This window comes from Grampus griseus (assembly GCF_964374135.1).
Source record: "Grampus griseus genome assembly, chromosome: 3".
Classification (NCBI taxonomy): domain Eukaryota; kingdom Metazoa; phylum Chordata; class Mammalia; order Artiodactyla; family Delphinidae; genus Grampus; species Grampus griseus.
The window spans coordinates 147,050,568-147,073,422 of record NC_139019.1 but is presented as its reverse complement, the minus strand read 5'-3'; the positions used below and the strand labels follow the sequence as shown (position 1 = coordinate 147,073,422).

The 22,855-nt window shown below is 49.4% G+C and overlaps 1 protein-coding gene across 2 annotated transcripts in view; it reads left to right on the top strand.

The window, feature by feature from the left end:
- Positions 1-22,855, top strand: part of SH3PXD2B (SH3 and PX domains 2B) — a gene marked incomplete at its 3' end in the record, with an annotated part of 112,298 nt that overhangs the window by 75,821 nt on the left and 13,622 nt on the right. For both annotated transcript variants that reach the window (XM_082652413.1, XM_082652414.1), the window contains exons 7-12: positions 4,501-4,635; positions 9,078-9,182; positions 14,059-14,176; positions 17,237-17,463; positions 19,513-19,562; positions 20,439-20,558. In XM_082652413.1, the coding sequence (XP_082508539.1) occupies positions 4,501-4,635; positions 9,078-9,182; positions 14,059-14,176; positions 17,237-17,463; positions 19,513-19,562; positions 20,439-20,558 (755 nt within the window). The remainder of the gene's footprint in view (positions 1-4,500; positions 4,636-9,077; positions 9,183-14,058; positions 14,177-17,236; positions 17,464-19,512; positions 19,563-20,438; positions 20,559-22,855) is intronic.

The following is a 22,855-nucleotide window of genomic DNA, read 5'->3' as shown; positions in this document are numbered from 1 at the left end:
TTTCTGAGCCACTTAATGGCAGGAAACTAGTCTAAAAGCTACTGTTGGACTTCCCTGGTGGCTCAGTGGTTAAGACTCCGCCCTCCCAATGCAGGTGGCCTGGGTTCCATCCCTGGTCAGGGAACTAGATCCCACATGCATGCCGCAACTAAGAGTTTGCATGCCACAACTACGGAGCCAGCAAGCTGCAACTAAGGAGCCCGCAAGCCACAACTAAGGAGGCCACCTGCCACAACTAAGACCTGGCTCAACAAAATAAATATATATTTTTTAAAAACCCAGTGCTAACGCATTCTTATAAAAAGTAAATAAATAGAAATAAAAGCTACTGTCATAGAAGAACAGGAAGGATATGTAAGGCTCAGACCTGGCCCCTGAGCAAGTCTTGGAAGAAGTACCAACCCTGAGCCCTGTGCCAGCACATTATGTCCTCGTGCCAGCCTAGAGTCCTCAACCCTGTTCCCTGCCCTCCTCATTTCCTGGCTTCATGTCTTGTTTGCAGTGAGTCCCCCAGTTCCTTTCCCTGCTCATAGTTAACCCAAGTCAGTTGGCAGCTTGGTTAGGAGAGCTGGTGCAGGAATGAATAGATCAGCCCATTGATCAGAATCCTGGGAATTGTATGTGGTACAACTGGGCCACCATCAGTTGTTAAAACCGGGTAGCAACAATTGAACTTTTTGGACAGAGTAACCTGGCTTAAGTGGACCTTGATTTATCCAAAGTCTCTGTCCCTTCTTACAGGCAACAAGTAGTCTTTGGTCGCTTGTAAGATAGACAGGTGCCTGCCAGTAACTCAGCACTGTGTGTTCTCAGGAGGAGGCCTCAGCAGTGTAGGGCAGGAAGGGTTTCTAGGTGTCTCCATTCATCCTTTGTTCATTCACGCCACAAATGTTCACTGAGTCTCTGTGCTGAGTGAACAAGACACAGTTATTCATTCAATGCTTATTAAGCACCTACTGTGTGCCTGACAGTGTTCTAGGTCCCCAGGAAATGCAAAAGGCGTTTCCACCACGGCAACACCATGTGGGAAGTAACCTCACAGTCTGGTAGAAAAGACAGATACGTAAACAAAATTAAATGTTGTAAGTGCTGTGAGAGAAGGCATTTGAATGTCTCCCTGAGGTTGGAAGTCATTTAAAGCTGTTTTAAAATATTCATTCTTTCATTCAAATATTTATTGAGCCTTTGTAGATGCCATTCAAGTTCTAGTCCAGGGGTTGGCAAATGTTTTTTCTCTAAAGGTCCAGATAGTAAATATTTTAGGCTTTGCAAGCTCCATGCAGACTCTGTCACTAATAATAATTTTTTGTTTCCTCTTCCTTTCATTCTCCTTCTTATTCTTTACAAATCTTTAAAAGTATAAAAACACATTCTTAGCTCCCCTTGCACAAAAATGGACCATTTTTGTGACTTCTGAGCAAGCTCTCTGGCTGCAGTATGAAGGACGGACTGGAGGGGCAGGATGGAGACCCATCACGGGGTGTCCCACCTGCACACCCCTGGCCACAAGAAGCCTTTCTCAGACCCTGGTGAAAAGGATGTGGCATAGTGAGGATGTGGGTGAAGCGAGGTGATGGAGTGCTAGCAAGAAGGTCCTCCCACATCAGACCCATGGCTCTGCGGGAGGGAATCCTGACGGCTGCCACAAGGGGCAGCAGAGATTCCCCACATGTGAACACAGACACGTCCTGGCCCCTCCAGCCCACTAGTGGCCCGCCTGCCTGGGAGACCTGGGCTGTCTCTGGCCACTAACCCGGGCAGCAGGCTCAGCTTCCAGCCTGACTGTGAAGTGGGTGCTTCTCTCCACTCTCCAGTTCTTTGTCTCCAGTTGAGGCACCGGGAAGCATGGCTACCTGGATGCAGCCCGCGTGAGGTTAAAACAGAAGGGCAGATGCATTCCTGGGGTTCTGAGCCCTGAGGCAGATTATATTCTGGGATAAAAACTGTGGACCCCAGTCTCTACATATTGCATTCACTGGGGAATGTGTCCCAAGCTCACAATGACCAGGACAAGTAACCAGGAGCGCGTCTGCCTGCGCTCATTCACACAAGAGCACCTCTTAGAAGCACAGTGCCGGGGGGTTGAGGAGACAGTCAAGAGATCACTGTCTAGAGGGACAGCAGAAAGGGGGCAGTGACCAGCCTGCTCTGGGGCCACTAAAAGATGGAACCGCTGAAGTAGCCGGGCTGTCTTGGGTGGTCTGTCATGCTTGAGGCTGGAAGGAGATCAGCTCTGCGGCCTGACCTGGGTGGGAGGTGACAGAGGAGGAGAAGGCTGGCAGTAGTGAAGATGACCCTGAGAGCTGCAAAGACATAAGACTTGGGGGGCGGTCATGGGGACCTGTGGGATAGGAGAGCAAGATCTCAGACTAGCCTTCCTTCCTATCATCTTTTCTTTCCTCACCTACTGCCACCAGGTGGACCTGGTTCAGATCTGGCCTTGTCACCAGGTAGCGGTGAGATCTAAGGCAAGTCACCTGATATGTCTGAGCCTCTGTTTTCTTGTCTATAACATGGGGGTGGTAATACCCACCTTCCAGGGCAGTTGTGTCGAGGTAGTTTATGTACAGTGTATAGCCTGTGATAGGCATTCATGTGGGGCGACTTCCCTCCCAATCTACTTCTGAACCTTCATCCCACATCTGCCGTCTCTTTTTTCTCCTCTCTTTCTCTCTTCTCATGCTTTCTCCACTCAGGGTGCAAGGGGCAGAGTTGCCCTTGGGCCCTCCCATTTCCCTCCGTTACCCTCAGCCTGGGAGGGTGAATGGCTAGAACATGGTCACAGAGCCAAGAAGCGGTGACCCTTCTTCACCCGGCTGCAACGCCCTGCTCTGATTTTCCGCATCAGACATGGAGAATGCGTGGTTCTAACAGAGGGCTTTTGTGCCGCTTCTAGATGCCAGAGGCTGGGGTGCAACGGCGTGCTGGTAAATACTTCACGACCAGCTCTCTGATGGGAAGCCCTGCTTTGTGGCATTTGCCATTTTCCATGGTGTAAATACTCCCACCATGGCCAATTTCAATAAGATACTACCCAACAGAGTTGGGAACAGATGCACAAAATTGGCTCATTATGGGTGTATTTGGACACAGAAATGTATAAATGGATATTTCAGTGGTTTATGGAAACAATAGAAGGGAATCCTTTGAATCAGGACTTTCAGAAAACCAGGGCCCAGTGGCCACAAAAGCCAGTCTGCCTTCCCATCACATTCAGCTGCTGCTCTAAAAGTGCTGCCCCCTCTCTCTGGAGTGTCTGAACTCAGATGTCCCTTTACATCATCCATATTCTGTGATATCTTTTCATTTACTTATCAGATATGTCTTGGTATTTAACCAGGGCCACACAGCGCTACATCCTGTGGAAATGGCCTCCCCAGGGGCTCCTCTCCCCAGCTGCCCCTGCCCTGGTCCAAAGCTACCATCATCTCTTGTCTGCAAACACCATGTCCTCCATCTGGTCTCCTGCTTTTTTTCTTGCCAGGCTGTAATCCAGTCTCCATGTGGCAGCCAGAACTGTCTTTTTAAAGATGTAAATCTTGTCATTCCCTTCTTCAAGCCCTTCAGTGGCTTTCTACTTCAGGGTTTCAAAAAATCCGAACTTCTTGCCTTGGCCCAGCATGTCCTGCCTGCTCTGACCCATGCCTGCCAGGGTGAGCTCATACAGGACCGCCCTCTGCTCACTCCTGGACTTCAGCCAGTTCCTAGAAGGCTCCAGGCCCTTTCCCATCCCACAGTCTGCCTGCACCACTCTGTCCCCATTCTCCTCATGCCTCCTTGCCTCCAAGGTCTTTGCTTTATGTCACCTCCCTGGAGGGGTCTTGCTGACCACTCCATTTAATGTAGCATCCTTTTCCCACTCATTCTCTGTCTGGCATCCTGGTTGTTTCCAGCAATGCATCAATCAAAAACTAGTATTATCCTGTATACTTAGCGATCATATATACTTGTGTACGTGTCTCTCTCCCCAGCTAGACTGGGCTACTCGAGGCTAGGAGTCATGTCTGTTTCATTCACTTTAGTATGCCCAGCATCTAATAGAGTGTTTGGAACCTCACTGGTGACTTCGTGAATTAATAGATGAGTGATTTGGGATGGATGGATGGCAATGGATAGCTAGACAGATGGATGTTTGGTTGGATGAATGATGAATGGATGTTCAGTTGGGTGGACGATGATGGGTGAATAATGGCAGATGGATGAATGAATGGATAGATGGGAATGAATGAACTTTCCCACTACGCTGTCAGCTTCTTCAGGGCAAGTACCACATCAACTCTGAATCCTTAGTGCCTAGCACAGTGCCTGCACAAGGACAGGCACTTGGTAAATTTTGGTGGTTGAGTGAGCAAATGAATGAAAGAATAAATGGATGAGGTGACCCTGAGACAAGTCCTGTCACAGCTTCGTTCTCTATTTGGAATGTCCTCCTGACCCATCCCACCCCCTGGCTCCTGTTCCTTCACACATGGGTTGTGTGTTGGCATTTTGTATCCCCAGGGGGCGACCTGACCTCGGTGGACCCCATGGTCCTGGAGCAGTACGTAGTGGTGGCAGACTACCAGAAGCAGGAGAGCTCGGAGATCAGCCTCAGCGTGGGGCAAGTGGTAGACATCATCGAGAAGAATGAGTCAGGTAGGAGACCTAGACCACCTCCCTTCCACCCTACACTCTCACCAAGCCTCTGGGACAGGAAACGCTTGGGAGTGCAAACGCTGCAATGGCCAATCCAGGCTGCTCCGTTCCCACGGATCTGGTTGATGGCCTCCTAGAAAGCTGGCCTTGTTTGATCACAGTGCTTGAGTACTCCACTTGGTCACAGCTCACCAGCATCCTGCTGGGTCAGGGGTTATCGACTTGTCCTGAGGTTCACATTTTAGGAACCTTCCTTCTGGTTTCAGAGTGCTTGGAGACACGGAGTCCAGCATTCCACTGGAGATTTGCTCTGTTGATTTGCCTTTGGCTACCATGGGAGTCCTCATGAAGGTTCTGTCAGCTGTGGGCTCTGGTGGGATGGACACACTGCCTCAGCCCACCTGCCCTCAGAGGGACCACTGGTCACATACAGGCAGACCTCAGAGATATTGTGGGTTCGGTTCCAGACCGCTGCGATAAAGCGAGTCATGTGAATTTTTTGGTTTCCCAGTGCAAAAAAAAGTTACATTTATACTATGCTGTAGCCTGTTCAGTGTGCGGTAGTCTTATGTCAAAAAAACAATATACATACCTTAATTTAAAAATACTTTATTGCTAAAAAATGCTAACCATCATCTGAACCTCCAGCAAGTCGTAATCTTTTTGCAATAGTAACATCAAAGATCACTGACCACAGACCATGTAACAAATATAATAAGAATAAAGAAGTTTGAAATCGGGAGAATTACTGAAATGTGACACAGAGACATGAAGTGAGCAAATGCTATAGGAAAAATGACACCAATAGACCTGCTTGATGCAGGGTTGCCGCAAACCTCCAATCTGTAAAAAACACATTATCCGTGAAGTGCAATAAAGCAAAGCACAGTAAAACGAGGTCTGCCTGTACACTGGCCGGGACAGAATGTGATGTGACTGAGACACTTGACCCGGGTTCCCACCTGAGCTCCGCATGTCACAGCCATCCAGGTCACTTCGTTGAGGAGGCTGCTTCCAGGATTAAATGAGGCAGTACATAGAGAGGGCCTAAGCCTGTGTTTGGCACATAGGTACCCAAAATGCGTTTCCTTCCCTTTTGCCTTCTTTAGCCGCAATAGGGCATTGGTACCATTGAAGACAGAGAGCAAGGAGCAGGGGATGAGTGGATCCTCTCCAGGAAAAAGTGGCATTAAACCCCCACTGGCTTTGTTGTAGCTAAAATGTGCCATTGACTAGCGATATTAGTGGGCCAATCTCCGTGATACCCCAGTGGCTAGTTAAGGTCCAACAAACAGGGAAAGACTGTTTCCGGCAGCCTCTGCAGCATGTTCCCATTAGTCAGGAGATGAGCAGTAGCCAACCAAAACTTCTTGATTACACAGTACAGCAGTTGTTATCCCTGCTTCACAGCTGAAGACACCAAGACTCCAAGTGACTCAGTCACTCACCCCAGATCTTGTGACAGGTTGCCGAGCTGGAGTTCCTAACCAATTCCAGCTGGCCCCGAGGCCATGTGACGTTCTAATTCCTAGAAATGAGTACAGGCAGTCTGTGGGTATGACTGGGATGCTCTGTGGGGATGGAAGAAGGGAGCACCCACCCACCCCCACCCCGCTTTGCTTTGCCAGCTTGAGCGACGTCAGGAAGAACATGTTGCTGGGAGAAGGGGAGGAGGCAGGATGGGGTGGGGGCCAAGCCTGGTGTGTCCAGAGGACAGCAGGGAAAAGGCATATGTCCAGATCTTCAAGTGGCCAACAAACTCAACATTTGTTTTCAATTACCTTTTACTTACCCAAGTAATATATGGATATGTTCTTCTTGAAACATTAATGATAAAGTTAAAATCTATTTTTTTCCGCTAGCTTCAGGCCTAGTCCCCTTTCCAAACCCAGACTGCCCTTCTATCAGTTTGGGGTGAATGCTTTTTGATAACTGTATACACACATGTGTATAAATATGTGTACAGGGATAGGACTTCCCTGGTGGTGCAGTGGTTAAGAATCCGCCTGCCAATGCAGGGTACACGGGTCCGAGCCCTGGTTCAGGAAGATCCCACATGCCATGGAGCAACTAAGCCCTTGCACCACAACTACTGAGCCCGCGTGCTGCAACTACTGAAGCCTGCACACCTAGAGCCCATGCTCTGCAACAAGAGAAGCCACCGCAATGAGAAGCCCACGCACCGCAACAAAGAGTAGACCCCGCTCATCACAACTAGAGAAAGCCCATGCGCAGCAACGAAGACCCAGCGCGTCCATAAATAAATAAAGAAATAAATAAATTTATTTTTTAAAAAACTCTATACAGGTGTATATGTATGTACACAGTGTACACATTTGTACACATGTGTGTATACATATATGTGCACATGCGTACATATATATAACTATGTACACACATACATACACATCGTATTTCATGCCTCTATATATAATTTTGTAGGTTTTTTAAGCCCAGTGGTGTATCATTCTATACATTTTGACCTGCAACATGCTTTTTCTTAAGTCAACATTTAGCTCTTATTCTTTTAACATCTGCATACTATGTGAAAATATGGCATACTATAAGCCATATCTTCCTTTAGTATGAACAGTATATATGTGTGCACATTGGTGAGTGTTTCTTTAGGTTAGATACGCAGAAAACTGCTGGACCATAAGATACGCATACTTTAAATGTTAAGATACAGCCAAATGACCTGCTTCCAAACTGTGGCCATACCAGTTTACTCTCCTTCCAGCAATGTATGAGGCATTTGTGCCAGTAGTTAAGAGCTGAGGCTGTGAAGCCAGATGGCCTGGGTCGAATCCCGGCTCTGCCACTTTCTTTGTGACCTTGGTCAAGTCACTGCCCGTCTCTGAGCTTGGCTTCTCCATCTGTAAAATGGGGCAGTAACAGAATGCAGCTCACAGGCTGCTGTGAGGACTCAGCCAGTCAGTAGTAGATGCGAAGCACTGAGACAGTCTGGCGTATCTTTACTGTCATTGCTGTTGTGACACGTTCCTTAACCCCGCGCGGATACCTACAAATAGGAGTCCTTAGGAAGGCATATATGGCATATTTCTGATTTCTGGTTTTTCACAGGTTTATCAACCCCATTCATTCACACAGACACACGCGCACACACACACACACACACACACACACTTCCCAGCCACCAAAACGTGTCTTTTAAAAGGTGCACCCAGTCAAGTAAAGCAGAAGGTGGCTTCTACCTCAGGGAGCTCAAAAGCAAAGGCCTCCCTGTAAGACCGAGAAGCTAGTCCAGAGTCTGCCCCTTCCTTCTCTTCTCCCTTGGGGTCTCCGGGGCCTGGAGGTTTGTGATCTTGGGGAGCAGATCCTATTTTTCCATTTATGCAGGTCAGAGCCAGCTGGGGCCTGTATTAACTTCCTGTGGCTGCTATAACGAATTACCACAAATTCAGTGACTTACACCAACACAAATTTATCATCATATGGTTCTAGAGGTTAGAAGCCCAAAATGGGCCCCAGTGGACGAAAAAAAAAAGGCAGTGCTGGGGCTGTGTTCCCTTCTGCAGGCCTGGGGAGCATCTGCTGCTTTGCCTTTCCCATTCTCTAGAGGCCAGCCACACCCCGTGGCTCGTGACCCCTTCCTCCACCTTCAGAACCAGCAGTGTTGCCCCTCTCTGTACCTTCCTTCCTCAGCCGCATCTCCCCCTGACCCTCCTTCTGCCTGCCTTGTGATTAAACTGCGCCCACCCAGATAAGCCAGGATAACCTCCTATTTGGGAGTTCAGCTGATTAGCAACCTTAACCCCATCTGCGACCTTAATTCAAACCCTTTGCCATGTGCATTGTTATTCTGCCTACCACAGGCTCCATGAGAGCCCTTTCTCTAAAATGGGAGGGCCTGAGTCTCAGTGAACGGCCTCTCAAACTGTTATATCTGCGGCCAGGTTTACCTTGACATGAACAGACGCAAAATCAGTGTCGCAGATAAGTTATGAGGGCAGTGGTTTCCGTATCAGAGAGCCCTGGGTGCAAGTCGCAGCTCGGCTGTAAGCCGTGTGAACTTGCACGAGCCTTGCCTCTTGGAGCCTCAGTTTCCTCGTCTGTGCAGTAGGGATGATAATGTGAAGATGATACAAGATAATGCAAGTAAAATGATGAGTGCCTTGCACACCTTAGCGAAGGGAGCTACGTTCTTTACTCTCCTCCTTTAGGACAACCTTTCTCCCCACCCCCATCCCCGACTCCCCTCCACAGCCCCGTCCCAGGCTCAAGAGCAGGTTTCCTGTTAGCCTGTCTCTAGCAGTTAGCAGTCAGCTCACATGGGTAGTTGTGTTCTACTAATAAAATGGAGACTTTTGAGCCTGACGCTGAGCGTTGGTTCCTGCAGCGGCTGAATCTAATATTGTATTCTGACGCCCGGCCCTCACACCTGACCCAACTGATATCAGTCTGCACTCTCATTTTCCCAGGTTGGTGGTTCGTCAGCACCGCTGAAGAGCAAGGCTGGGTCCCCGCAACCTGCCTCGAAGGACAGGATGGTGTGCAGGATGAGTTTTCCCTACAGCCTGAAGAAGGTAGGAAGCAGCCTGGGCCTCGGGCTCGCTGGGGAGACCGTGAGGGCCGGCGGCACCCAATCCCTTCCCTTCAGCCTCTGCCTCCCAGCCTCCTAGACTAGAGCCTGTGGACATGAAGCCAGGCCCTGGGGTTGGGGCAGAGCAAGCCCGCCCTTTCTTAGGGGCCCTGGGGAGCCAACCCAGGTGAGCCTGGCTGGAGCTGGGGCCCTGATACCTCCATGGGACCTCAATGGCGCCCAGCCAGATCGCTGTCAACACCTCACGCTTCCTCCCTTGAATTATCCTGATGGCCAAGGTGCTGGGGCTGCTCCAAGCTCATTTACAAGACATCTGAAGCCATCCGTAAAGATCTCTGCTTTGTCTGCTTTCTGTGTTGGTTTAACGGCCCTGACTGGGTGTCAGGATCAGAGCTGACCCTCCTAAAGAGTGGTTCCCGCTGTGTCAGAAATCTTAAGGCTCAGCCAACCCCCCTTTCCCCCCAGGAGCATTCCTCAATCTAGAGTATGAGTTCACTTTAGCTAATAAACGGGAGGGTTTTGGAATCAGACCTGAACTTGCCTCTCACCACCGAATTTGAATTGGTACCACTTACTGGCTGAGTGGTCTTGGGCCAGCAAGTGGCTTCAGCCACTTCCTCTGGAAATGCAAACGATGGTATCTATGTCATGCGCTTTTTTTTTTTTTTAATTAAATGAGATCCCACATGCAAAGCACTTGGCAAAGAACCTAAAACACTGAATAACTAGGAACAGTTATTATCATAGGGCTATGCCTTACCTAGGGTTGAATATTTGGGGCTTTTAGTTGACTGTTTAGAAAACACAAAGCCACTTGAGGATGTATTTAACAGAAAAGAGGGTAAGGAGAAGGGATATTTCTATGCTCAAAGGTTAGCAAAAAAAAAAAAAAAAATGCATATGTGGTTTGCATTTAGTTTTATTGCAGCCAGCACCCGCAGAGTAAAATGCCTTTTGTTTTGCTCTGCGTTTGTGGGGCCCACCAGGCTCTAGGGGCGGCGCTAATGAGGAGAAAGTGCAAAAATCAACTCAGATTAAGGGGTAGTCATGTGCTGCGTGGAAACTATAGCTCCCTTAGACAGTTAATGATTCCTACCACGGGGCGTGTCTCTGTAAGGGACTGATTATTGTCCCCATTTTACAGATGAGAAAAGAAGCTCAGAAAGTAGAGACACTTGCCCGGGGTCACACAGCTAGAAGATGGGAGAGAGACCACATTTTCCTAAGGGTTTGTACATTTCTTCCCCCTGCCATGAGGGCTTCTCTTAGTGTCTCTATAATCATGCTAGGAATAGCATCGTGTCTATTGGGTGGCTCTTCACTCAAGTTCAAGGTTAGTACTCAGGAATTTGGTCCTTCTGAGACACCTGGGGCGTGGCATAGACGCAGAAATAATTGCTCCTGAGAGGGAGCATGTGCTTGGTGCCGCCTTTGCCTCAAGACACGGGAACTGCTTTCTTCTTACCTCTGCCTTCTGCCCTTCGCCTCCACATGCTGCCCGTCCAGTCTCATGGAGATACTGGTCTCTGCCCCAGCCCATGGGCCGCCGCCGGACTCTGGGGGACCTGTATGCCATCAGCTGGCGTCAAGGTGCCTACCTCAGAGTTTTCCTCCCCGCTCGGTATTCGGAACTGGGTCCCTGCATCTGCATGCTCTGGGACTGCCCGTGCCTGTTGCATGTGAGAGACGGTGATCTGGTCTGTACCCTGTGTGTTGGCATGTAGGTTTGGGAGGAGGGAGCTTAGGGCGTTTGTCAGCCTGGGACCCTAAAGTTTCCCAGGGTAAAAAATGATGCCTGGGGGCCCCTGTAATGCTGAGCCAGTGACCTGTTCCCTTCATCAGGTGCATTTGAGTGGCCAGGGAAAAGAAACCCACGTCAAACCAGCTTAAGCAAAAGGGAAGTGTATTGACTCATGTCATTGAAAACCCTAGGGTAGGGTCAGCTTCCAGCATGGCTGGATCCGGGAGCTTGAAAATGTCTGCCAACTGAAGAAAAATGCCCAACCTAGAAGTTGTGAGTTAAGTTTTGTACAGGCACCTTACTGAGGACTCTAGCCTGGGAGACAGCCTCTCAGATAGCTCTGAGGAACTGCTCCGAAGAGGTGAGGGAGGAAGCAGGATGCATAGGAGTTTTTGGCTGGAAAAACAAAACAAAACATGTAGTCTAACATCAAAAGATTACTGCTAATCACAAAAAACAGATATCTTTTTTTTAATATAAATTTATTTATTTTATTTGTTTTTATTTTTGGCTGCATTGGGCCTTCGTTGCTGCGCACGGGCTTTCTCTAGTTGCAGTGAGCGGGGGCTACTGTTCGTTGTGGTGCGTGGGCTTCTCATTGCAGTGGCTTTTCTTTGTTGCAGAGCACAGGCTCTAGGCATGCGGGCTTCAGTAGTTGTGGCTCGTGGGCTCTAGAACACAGGCTCAGTAGTTGTGACGCACGGGCTTAGTTGCTCCATGGCATGTGGGATCTTCCCGGACCAGGGCTTGAACCCGTGTCCCCTGCATTGGCAGGCGGATTCTTAACCACTGCGCCACCAGGGAAGCCCCAGATATCTTAAGTTAATGATTTTAGTGCTTTTCTATGAATGGAAAGATGCAAGAATCTGGTCTCATTGAAATTATTCCTTAGATGTGCATCTGAACTATCTAAGGCCAGTATCCAGAGCACAGAATGCTTCCTGTTTTTATCCATCCCAAATGCCCCTCAGGGTGCACTGTTGGGGGTGACTGCAGTGGCTCGTGGCTTGATGGCAGGCAACGTTCCCTTTCTACCTGTCCTTGGCACCTGAGGCTTATTCTCGCCACCTTCAGCTCCCATTCTCTACCTTGCTGGAACCATTGTCTCATGGTGACAGTAGTTCCAGGCACCCTTCAGGGGCACCCACCAAAGAAAATGCTTCTCCTTCAACACGATCAGTTGGTTCCAACTGACCCAGTTGGGTCATATGCCATCCCTGAACTAATCACGGTGGCCAGTCACTTTGGCCAGGCCAGCGTTATGCACCCTCCCCATCCCTCTGGGTGGTGGCGAGGTCACCCTCACCCAAACATGTGGCTGGAGGCTGGCAGTGCCACCAGAGGAAGGGCAGATGGATGGCAAGCAGGCAGTGTTACCCACCACGCAGTCTACAAGTTCTCCCACTTCCCTTTGTTAGGGAACCCTGAGCATCCTACGGAGCCCAGAGAGGGTCTCTGGTTGCCAGCGAATCCCCAGGAGTCCAGGGCCTGTAGTACCAACAGTACTTAGTCCGGGACCCAGGCAGTGCCCCTTCTCACCTGGCCAGACAAAACTTCTGTGCATCCACGGGGTTGAGTTGCCCCCAGCACCCTTCACAGCACCCACACCCCAGCCTGCATCTGCGAGTGAGGAGAACAGCTGACTGCGCTGTATACAGAACGTGTGCAGCTTGAGTCAGCTCAGCCCCCACAGCGCAGGTCAGGGGGCTAGATCAATAAATAAATAAACGCCCTGTGTGTTTTCCGCCTCCCTCTGCACCAGCTGGGAAGGCCACAGACAGCCTGTGGTGTTTTCCCAGCGAGAGAGGGAGAGGCAGCCCGGACACACTAACTATCAACGTCAGCCCACAGCTGGCTCAGTCCCTCCCTGCGGGCTGCAATGTAACCAAAACAGGAAAGCCGGCTCCTATCCTCACTGGCTCCCCTGGGACACTCATCTGTTATCTGTCTCAGCAGTCACTGCTGACAGTGTTGGGGATGGGAGCTATTCTCTTGCTCTCTGGAGGGCCCTGCCTGAGTGTGACAATGAACGACCCTGCCAGCGGGGCCCTGCAGGGGGTCGGGGGTGAGGTCCTGCTGTGGGAGGGACACAGCCCGAGGCAGCTCTCTTGGCTTTGGGGGTAGGAGCAGGAAACCACTGAGAGTGGGATGGAAAGCACCCCAGTGGTGTTAATGAAAACAGAAGCAGGCAATCATTTCATGATATATATCTCAAATCATTATGTTGTACACCCAGAAGTCGATTATATCTCAATTAAAAAAATAAATTAAAAAAAATAAAATTGAAGCTTCAGGCGTGGTTGGATCCAGGGGCTTGAAAACAATGAAAAATGGAGATCAGCTACCCGCTAGGTAATGAGCATTGCTAGCTGTCTCCTCCCTGGTAGTGATTCCACCCCAAACCATATGCTGCCAGATGTAGCTTGTCCCTGACCCTCCACCACTAAGAACTGCAGAGGAGCCACGGAGGGTTTAACATCCACCCCGCCCCTGCTGCAGCATGAGCAAGGTGCCTCCCGCCAGGCCTTCGGGACTTGTTCATTTACTAAACATTGACTATTTTACTAAATAGTTCCTAAATATTCCCAGTACTGTGCCCAGTGCTAGAGATAGAGGAATGAACAAGACAGACTCAAACCCCTGCCTTCCTGGAGCGCTTACTCTAGCAGGGGAAACAGACATGGAACATAATATAAGTAAATTATCTGGTATGTTAGAAGGTAATTCCTGGTAAGGGGGGAAAATAAACCCGGGTAAGGGGGATGAGGGTGCCATGGGTCTGGGTATTACCTAAGGCAAGGTCAAGGAAGGTGACCTTGAGGCACAGATTTGAGGAAGGTGAGTGCAAATGTGTGATGCTGAGGGATTTCAGAGGAACTGACCTGCCGTTTGTCCTGTGTCCTGTTGCTGCTTGCACAGGGTCATCCAGCACTAAGTGAGGGTCGCTTATTGGGGCCAGGGGCGGGGGTGGGGGGGTGGGAACAGAGATGGTGCACAGAAGTCTTTGGGGGAAATCCCTCCTTAACGAGGGCATCTCTCAGATCACAGCCTTGGCCATCAACGTCCCGGGGCTTATATAGTGTCTTTGACTTACCCCAACATCTGTTTGTCCCCACAGAGGAGAAGTACACAGTCATCTACCCATACACAGCTCGTGACCAAGATGAAATGAACCTGGAGAGAGGAGCTGTGGTGGAGGTCATCCAGAAAAACCTGGAAGGCTGGTGGAAGATCAGGTACCCTCTGCAGCTGGGTGGGTTTCAGGTCATAGAGGCTCCAGCTGCACAGATATCTGTAAGCAGTTGCAGAGGAGGTGAGGTTTCAGCCTGAGCTATAAAAGGACGCTTCTCCTCTGTGCTGTTTGGCTTCCTTCCCTACCCATATCCTTCTCTAAAAATGCGTAATAAGCAAAACCGTCTCTAAACACACTGAACCACCGATAGCAGTAACCCAATTGAGCAAGACTGGTCTCCACCTCCAGATGTGTCTCATAATGAGTAAGTGGAGGCTGAAGCTGCCCTGCGTGAGTGATTTCCCACTCCAGCCCCGCTCTGAGAGCAACAGGATGCTAAACACCACATGGACAGTAGCCCGTCCTAAAGCTGATCATTTGCCGTCATCTCTCAGAGTCCAGTGGAGACCGGCTTTCCAAACAGTTTGCTCTTTCACCCATGTGATGGAATTGAAAGCTCATAGGTAAAGATGGCCAACTCATCGTGCTCTACTTGGGACTTTCCCAGTTTTAGTAATGAAAGTCCGGGGAACTCCCTCTTTGGTTACCCGGGCGGGCAGGGTGCAGCCTCAGGAAATTAGGGCAAGAGAAGAAGCCTGAGGTCCCTGCCACCTGGTGTCTGTGCCGTGATGTAAGCCGGACATGAGGCAGGACACTGGGACCACTCACATGGGGCTGAGTGTGTAACCCTTAATTCATTCAGCAAACCTACACCAAAATCTATTTTGGGCCAAGCTGTCTACTGAAAGCTGGTGAGTAACAGTGAGAAAGAGACAGTAGTTCAGACCCACAGGCGTAGAAGGCAGACTCAGACACAAGTACAGGGCAGGGAGGCGCGTGGGGCGTAGGAGGGCTGCACAGGGGACTTTGGAGCACAGAAGAGGGCTCCTCAGCCCGGGAGTCAGGAAGGCTTCCTCAGAACTGAGGTTTGAAGCCGGAGTAATGACAACAGTAACTCACATATCTGGATTATAGGCGTTACCTTGCTGTGTAACAAATTATCCCAAAACTTAGTGACTCTGGAATTCTGGTGGCTCGACTGGGTTCAGGGTCCCTCATGAGGTTGCAGTGGATGTTGCCACGGTCATCAGAAGCTTCGACTGAAGCTAGAAAGTGACCGAACCAGGTTTTGAGCCCCTACCTTTCTGACCCCAAAGCCCCCTCAGCATTGCATGTGTTGCCTCTCTGCTTATGGCTTTGTGCCCCAAGTGATGAACTATCTGATAGTGATGCCCGGATTGTGTGTAGTCTGACGTTTTCCAATTAGCACAAGATTTAGTCCTTCTCAGGGGATATTTTAAGATTGATAGACACCAAACTGAAGATTTCTGCCTCCTTTTAAGTTTGCTTCTTGTTATAAAGGACTTTTTTTTTTTTTATTGAAACGCAGTGCTATTTAGTTCTTAAGGTGATTCTTGACGAGATGTGACCCTGCCATATATCATCTCCAGTCTGTTAGATGTCGTCCCCAAAGGTGTGGGCACCTGTTTTGTGGTTCAGACCAGTGGGATGCTGGCAATTTTAACAGCCAGCTCTCCAGGGGAAAATGCTCTTGAGTTGCCGTGTTTGCCAATTTCTGTGGTGTAAATACTGCCACCGTGGCAGATTTTAAGCTCCCAGTGTGATGGCACTAAATGCCGAGTTGGGAAGAGATATGAACAGCTGGCTCTCACAAGTGCTGTGAGCTGACTCCAGCACACCTCTGGTCCCAATCAACCCCTCTGGTCATGCTATTCAACCGACTTCCATAGTGCAGAGAATTAAATGATTGTTACATTCGTTCAGTCCCCTTTGGAATTCAGTGAGCTGGTCTGTCAGGGTCTCAGTCACTCCGAAGCTCAGTGACCTGTGGTAACCCTGGAACCAACCCCCGACCTGCTTTGTTCTCATCTGAACGCGTGTTTAATCTACTTGTTAAGCAATATGACTGGAGGCCCACCCTGCCTATGCCAGGCTTTGTGCCGGGAGCTGGGGCTTCTGGGAAGAGGCAGCAAAGCAGCACAGACTCTGGTGCCAGCTTTCTAGGTCTGGATCCATTTCTGCCAACCCTCAGGTTGGATGGATGAACTATAGCAATAGCTATCAAGTGCTTGGAACAGGAAGGACATGGAGTAGGTGCTCACCAAGTGTCATTTACCGTTATCATCATGGTCCCAGTAGTGACGACTGTACGGGGACAGTGGCTGTAGCAGAGCTTTGTGGCTGCTCACCCTTGCCAGGTCCACTGGCAGTTTGTCCACGTGTCTCCTTTTTTCTTCACTCAACTCACTGGGAGCGAGGGCCGTCACACACACAGACGAATCATCCATGATCCTCGCCCCCAGGAGCTCGAGTTCTAAGTGGGGAGACAGGACCGTCACAGCCAAGTGTCACTGGGTGTTATAGGTGCTGGGATTGTGGGGTGTGCAGGAGACAGTGGGGGGCACCGTGGAGGGAGGCTCGGGAAAGGCTTGAGAGGGGGCATGGTATTAAGCAGAGCTGGGAAAGAGGAGCACAAAAGAGAAGGGGCTTGGGCTTCCCTGATGGCGCAGTGGTTGAGAGTCCGCCTGCCGATGCAGGGGACACGGGTTCGTGCCCCGGTCCGGGAAGATCCCACATGCCGCGGAGCGGCTGGGCCCGTGAGCCATGGCCGCTGAGCCTGCGCGTCCGGAGCCTGTGCTCCGCAGCGGGAGAGGCCACAACAGTGAGAGGCCCGCGTACCGAAAAAAAAAAAGAGAGAGAGAGAATGGGCTTTCCAGGCAGAGGGTCTCTAAGAGCAGGGGCAGGGGGGTGAGAGATGGTGGAACTTTTGGGAGAGCGCAAGCTGTGTGGGGTGGGCGGGACCTGGGGGTTGCCGTGAGAGCCAAGGCTGGGCAGGTAAGGAGAGGCCAGATTGGGGAGGCCCAGCTGAGGGCTTAGGCTTCATCAGGAGGCAGCAAGCGGTGTACCAGCCCCTGGCCCTGGGCAGGTCGTGGTCCAGTGTTCCTGCCATCTGGGACCCAAAGTGGGATTCACAGTAGGAGTGCAACTTCTTCCCATGGGCCTGGCAGGGCAGCCTGACGGGCATCCTTCCCCCTCCTCCCAGGTACCAGGGCAAAGAGGGCTGGGCCCCAGCCTCCTACCTAAAGAAGAGCAGCGGGGAACCTGTACCCCCAAAGTTGGGCCCCGGCTCACCCGCCCACGCGGGCGTCCTCGAGCTGGACGGCGTCTCCCGGCAGCAGAACTCGGTGGGCCGGGACAAGGAGCTGCTCAACAACCAGAGGGATGGCCGGTTTGAAGGCCGCCCGGCGCCCGACAGTGACGTCAAGCAGAGTAAGTGCCGCCCACCCGAGCTCCCGGCAGCTGGGCACCTACTACGTGCCAGGCTCTGTGCCCAGAGGTCCTCACATGTTGTCCCTCATCCTCACGGCAGCCCTGCTGCCCACCATCCTGTAGATAAGAAAACAGGCTCACAAACCCCAGGTCACTCGTTCCAGTTCATTCAGCCAGCAAGTTGCAGAACCTGAGTGGAGAGACGTGGCTTTCCTACTCAAGCCATGTTTTTTCCACCGTCTCATATCACCAGAGCTCCTGTTTCTCAAGCCCCTACTAGGTGCCAGGAATCTTATAATCAGTCTCACTGACTCCTTGTAACAACCTTTGAAGGACCTACTCCTTTTATTTTACAGGTTAGGAAACAGAGATGAAAGGGTTTGTCCAAGGCTACCCAGCTAGTGAACAGTGGAGCCAGGATTTGAACCCAGGTCCCTCTGACTCAAGTGCCAGTGGTCTGTCTGCAGGGCCTCATTTCTGAGCCAGGGGAAGAAAAAGCGGACCCTGTGTTGGGTTTATTCCGAAGATAGTTCTTTACTCATCTTGCTTTTCAAAGCTATTTTACCATTTAATGTTCCCAGCACACCTGAGAGTAGGTTCATTATTGTTGTCTGCTGCATACCCAGGATGCCAGCCTCAAGCATGTGACCCTGTACAGGGCAGAAGGAGTCTGTCTGTTGGGAAAGGACTAAAAACTAGCCACAAGGATGCAGTCACTTGCCCCTCGCTGGGCTTCTCCAGCTGTTTAAAGTGACTCTTATGGTCAGTGAACTTCTTGAGTCTCTCAGTTGTCTCAGCCACTTTGAGAAAACACTGACATGCCGTGGCAGGATCCTATCATGCGTGGCCAAGAGCATAGGAGGATTCCCATTAACACTAGAGGAGCGAGTGAAAATCTGAAAGCCCGTGTCTCTGTTAGGATATATAGGTTCAGATGCTCAAGCAAAGACTCCCCACTACTATCACACACATACACCCAATAACAATGGCTCAAGTAATTTAGATGTTTATTTCTTTCTCACCGAGCAGTCAGGTATATGTCCAGAGCTGCTGTGGCAACTCTATCCAGTCACAAGTCTTGTTATGCTGTATCTATCTTGTGTTGCCCTCATCCTCCTGGTCCAGGAGGGCTCACCGCCTGTCCGGCCAAGGAAAATAAGGCAGGGAGAAGTGGAAGGCTGGACTCAGAAGCTACAGACTTGTTACTCTTTCACATCCCATCAGCCAGAACTTAGTCACATGGCAGTACCTAGCTGCAAGGGAGTCTGGGAAATGTAGTCTTTATGTAGGCAGTCAAGTGTCTGGCTAAAACTCTGTTGTGATTTTTTTTCTAATAGAAGACAGGAAAAATGGGTATTTAAGAGTTTTGCAGTCTCCTCTACAGGCCAACTACCAAACTACACCTCTGCCTAGACCCATGCTAAACCAGCTCTGACAGCATATGGGGTGCCTTCCTCAATGTTCTGCCCTTAGCCAGGAGCCTTGGACCACTGCAGAGTCGTCCTCTTCTTGATCCTGAGACTCAGAGCAGGGGCAGCCCAACTCCAGAGTAAAAACCCCTGAAGTCCTCAGTCCAAGTTTGTTTGGCTCTGTTTATGCATTGTTTAATTTGGGTGTGTTCCAGAGCACAAAGCCAGGGGCAGTACCATTAATGCGTGCTTGCCACATGCCAAGAGCCTCACCTGTATTGTTGACTTCCATCTCCACCACTGCTTCCAGGAGGCAGGCATTATCACCCCCTCTCCAGAAGAGGACCATGCAGCTCAAAGCCACATAACTTGTAGCCTCCCACCTCTGCGTTACTCTGAAGCCTGCACTTGTTGCCTTTGCTGGAAGGCTTTCCATTGCTCCAGGACTGGGCACCATCCCCTTGTTGATAGAGAGTCCTGAACCCAGTCTGAGTGTCCCCTCTCTAGTTGGGCTCTCCCATAGGAAGCGTCGCAGTCGCTCGCTGATGCCTGTGCTGAATGTGATGCCTCATCTCCTGCAGGAGAGAATAGATCTCTCGTGGTGTCCACCTCAGGAATTTTATCTGTCGTCTCTTTATAGGATCACCCAAGATGAGACAGAGACCCCCTCCTCGCCGGGATATGACCATAGTAAGTGGACCCTTGCAACTGGGGAGCCAGACCCTGACCTGAGATTAGCCCCCTGACACTCACCTCGCCTTCTCCAAGGATGCACTCTTTCCTGCCCACACAGCAGCCTTGTGAAGCTAATCCCACTGACAGGTGGAAAGACTGAGGTCCGGGGAGATCAAACAGTTCGCCCATGGCTTTGTGACAGTTAGGTCTCAGGATGTACTTTCTGCTTCCTGAGCCGACTCCGCTTTATCTTAGATAAGTCTCCTTGAATAACGTAACTTGAAACCAAAATGGGATAAGGCACACGTTTCGCTTGTGGTGCCGTTCTGATCTCTTACTTTCATACTCCATTTTTAACTCTGTAAGCAGTACTTTGAAAATGGGCTTTCTTCTTTTAATGTCTGCCATTTATTGAGCACCTTTTGGGTGCCAGGCAGTATGCCGGTGTTTCACTACATGAACTCGTTGAATGCGCTCCGTGACCCCACCAGGTAGATCCTGTTATTACCCACATTTTACAGGAGATAAAACTCAGGCCTCCAGGAGGGGAAGGGATTTGCCCAAAGTCACACCAATGGGTCTAACTTGCAAACTTGTGTTCATTTCACAACACTTGTTGCCTCTTAAGTTCAGAGAATATTGTCTTGCCCCAAATTTTCATGATTATAGGCAAATGTCCCATGTTTTTTCTCATTGCCCTAAAGCTGAAAGGCCAGTGACCTATCTAGAAGACGATGATCTGAGTGGTCCCCTTTGTTGTGTCCTAGAATCCAAATGGGTCCGCCAGCGCCCCCTTGAGGGTGATTGTGTGCCCCAATCCCTTAGCGCCTCCCATTCAGCGCCATGGGAATGGACTTACAGTGGTTTTAACACTGTGTTTAATTGTACCAGCCTCGAGGTCTGCCCAAGCCTCCCATCCCACCCCAAGTGGAGGAAGAATATTACACCATTGCTGAATTCCAGACCACCATCCCTGATGGCATCAGCTTCCAGGCGGGCCTGAAGGTCGAGGTGAGTGGACGTGGTCTCACTTTGTCTACCTGTGATTCCCTTTTTTTTTTTTTAATTTATTTTTTTTGAAGTATAGGTGATTTACAGTGTTGTGTTAATTTCCGCTGTACAGCAGAGTGATTCAGTTATACGTATATACGCATTCTTTTTCATATTCTTTTCCATCATGGTTTATCCCAGGATATTGAATATCATTGCCTGTACTATACAGTAGGACGTTGTTGTTTATCCATCCTATATATAATAGTTTGCATCTGCTAATCCCAAATTCCCAGTCTGTCCCTCCCCACCTACCTCCCCCTTGACAACCACAAGTCTATTCTGTCTATCTATGAGTCTGTTTCTGTTTCATAGGTAAGTTCATTTGTGTCATATTTTAGATTCCACATATAAGTGATATCGTATGATGTTTATCTTTCTCTTTCCGACTTACTTCACTTAGGATGATAATCTCTGGGTCCATTCATGTTGCTGCAAATGACATTATTTCATTCTTTTTTCTGGCTGACTAGTATTCCATTGTGTGTGTGTGTGTGTGTGTGTGTGTGTGTGTGTGTGTGTGTGTGTACACACCACACTTTTATCCATTCCTCTGTTAGTGGACACTTAGGTTGTTTCCATGTCTTGGCTATTGTAAATAGTGCTGCAGTGAACATTGGGGTGCATGTATCTTTTTGAATTAGAGTTCTGTCCAGATATATGCCACTGTCATATGTCAACTCTATTTTTAGTTTTTTGAGGAACCTCCACACTGTGCTCCATAGTGGCTGCACTAACTCACATTCCTACCAACAGTGCAGGAGGGTTCCCTTTTCTCCACACCCTCTCCAGCATTTATTTGTAGATTTTTTAATGATGACCATTCTGACCCATGTGAGGTGATACCTCATTGTAATTTTGACTTGCATTTCTCTAATAATTAGCGATGTTGAACATCTTTTCTTGTGCCTGTTGGCCATCTGTATGTCTTCTTTGGAGAAATGTCTGTTTACATCTTCTGCCCATTTTCCAATTGGGTTGTTTGGTTTTTTGTTGTTGAGTTACATGAGCTGTTTGTATATTTTGGAGATTAAGCCCGTGTCGGTCGTATCATTTGCAAATAATTTTTTTCAGTCCATGGGTTGTCTTTTCGTTTTGTTTGTGGTTTCCTTTGCTGTACAAAGGCTTGTACTACTTGTGATTTTTGATTCTAGGCACCATCTCCTATTCCTGTGTTCTTTTTTTTTTAGTAGCAGCTTTACTGAGATATGATTCACATAACATATGACTCAGTGATTTAAGGTATAAAATTCAGTGGTTTTTAGTTTAATTACAGAGTTGTGCAACCATCACCACCATCAACATTAGAACATTTCATCACCCAAGTAAGAAACCCTGTACACATTAGCAGTGCCTCCCCACGTCTCCTCAATCCCTCTCAGTGCCCCTGCCCCAGCCCTAGGCAACCACTGATCTATTTCCTGTGTCTGTAGATTTGCCTCTTTTCATCACCTCCTCCCTCCTTGATTGCCTCTCCTCTCCCCTTTACTTCCCACTTCTTTGCTTGTCTACTCCGTTCCCTGCATAAAGGCCATCATAAATCCTTTCTCCCCTCCCATTTCTCTTTTCTTTCTCATGGGGTTAGAGCTTGAAGGTGTTTCCCATGTTTCCAGGAAAGCCCGTAAGTAATGGGATAGCAGTTAGGTGCCGGCCACTGCACTAAGCACCTCACATGCCGTATCTTGCCTAATCATATCGTCATTTACTCTTGTGAGGCAGGACTATTACAATTCCCATTTTTCAGAGGAGGAAGCTGTGGCTCAGAAAAAAGGTGCTGTCCAAGGTCACACAGCCAAAAGGTGGCAGAGTCAGGATTTGAACCCATGTCTGTCTCCAGATTAGAACCAGGGCTACTGACAGCCTGCTGTTTATCTGCCCAGTATTTGGGGATCTCAGGAGGATGGAGACCGTATCTGTTTTTTACTTCTCTATCCCCACAGCTAGCACAGTGCCTGGCACGTGATAGATTTGCAATAAATGTTGAATCAATGAAAATCCATCTCCCCACTAGCCTCCTGCTAACACCCAGAAAACCAGGAAGTGTTTTCTTCTTCCTTCTCGTCCCTAACCCTGGCCTTGGGGCTGGTCCACAGTAGGTGCTCAGAGAGCCATTCCTTTATGAATGAATGTTTGAATGAACGAAGGAAATAAAGAGTGAACAAATGATTACTGAGCCAGTGCCTAAGTGTGGCACGTGTACTAAGGGTCTTTAGTCACTTCTCTAGGCCTCCAAAGAACCCACCATTTTCCCTCCCGCT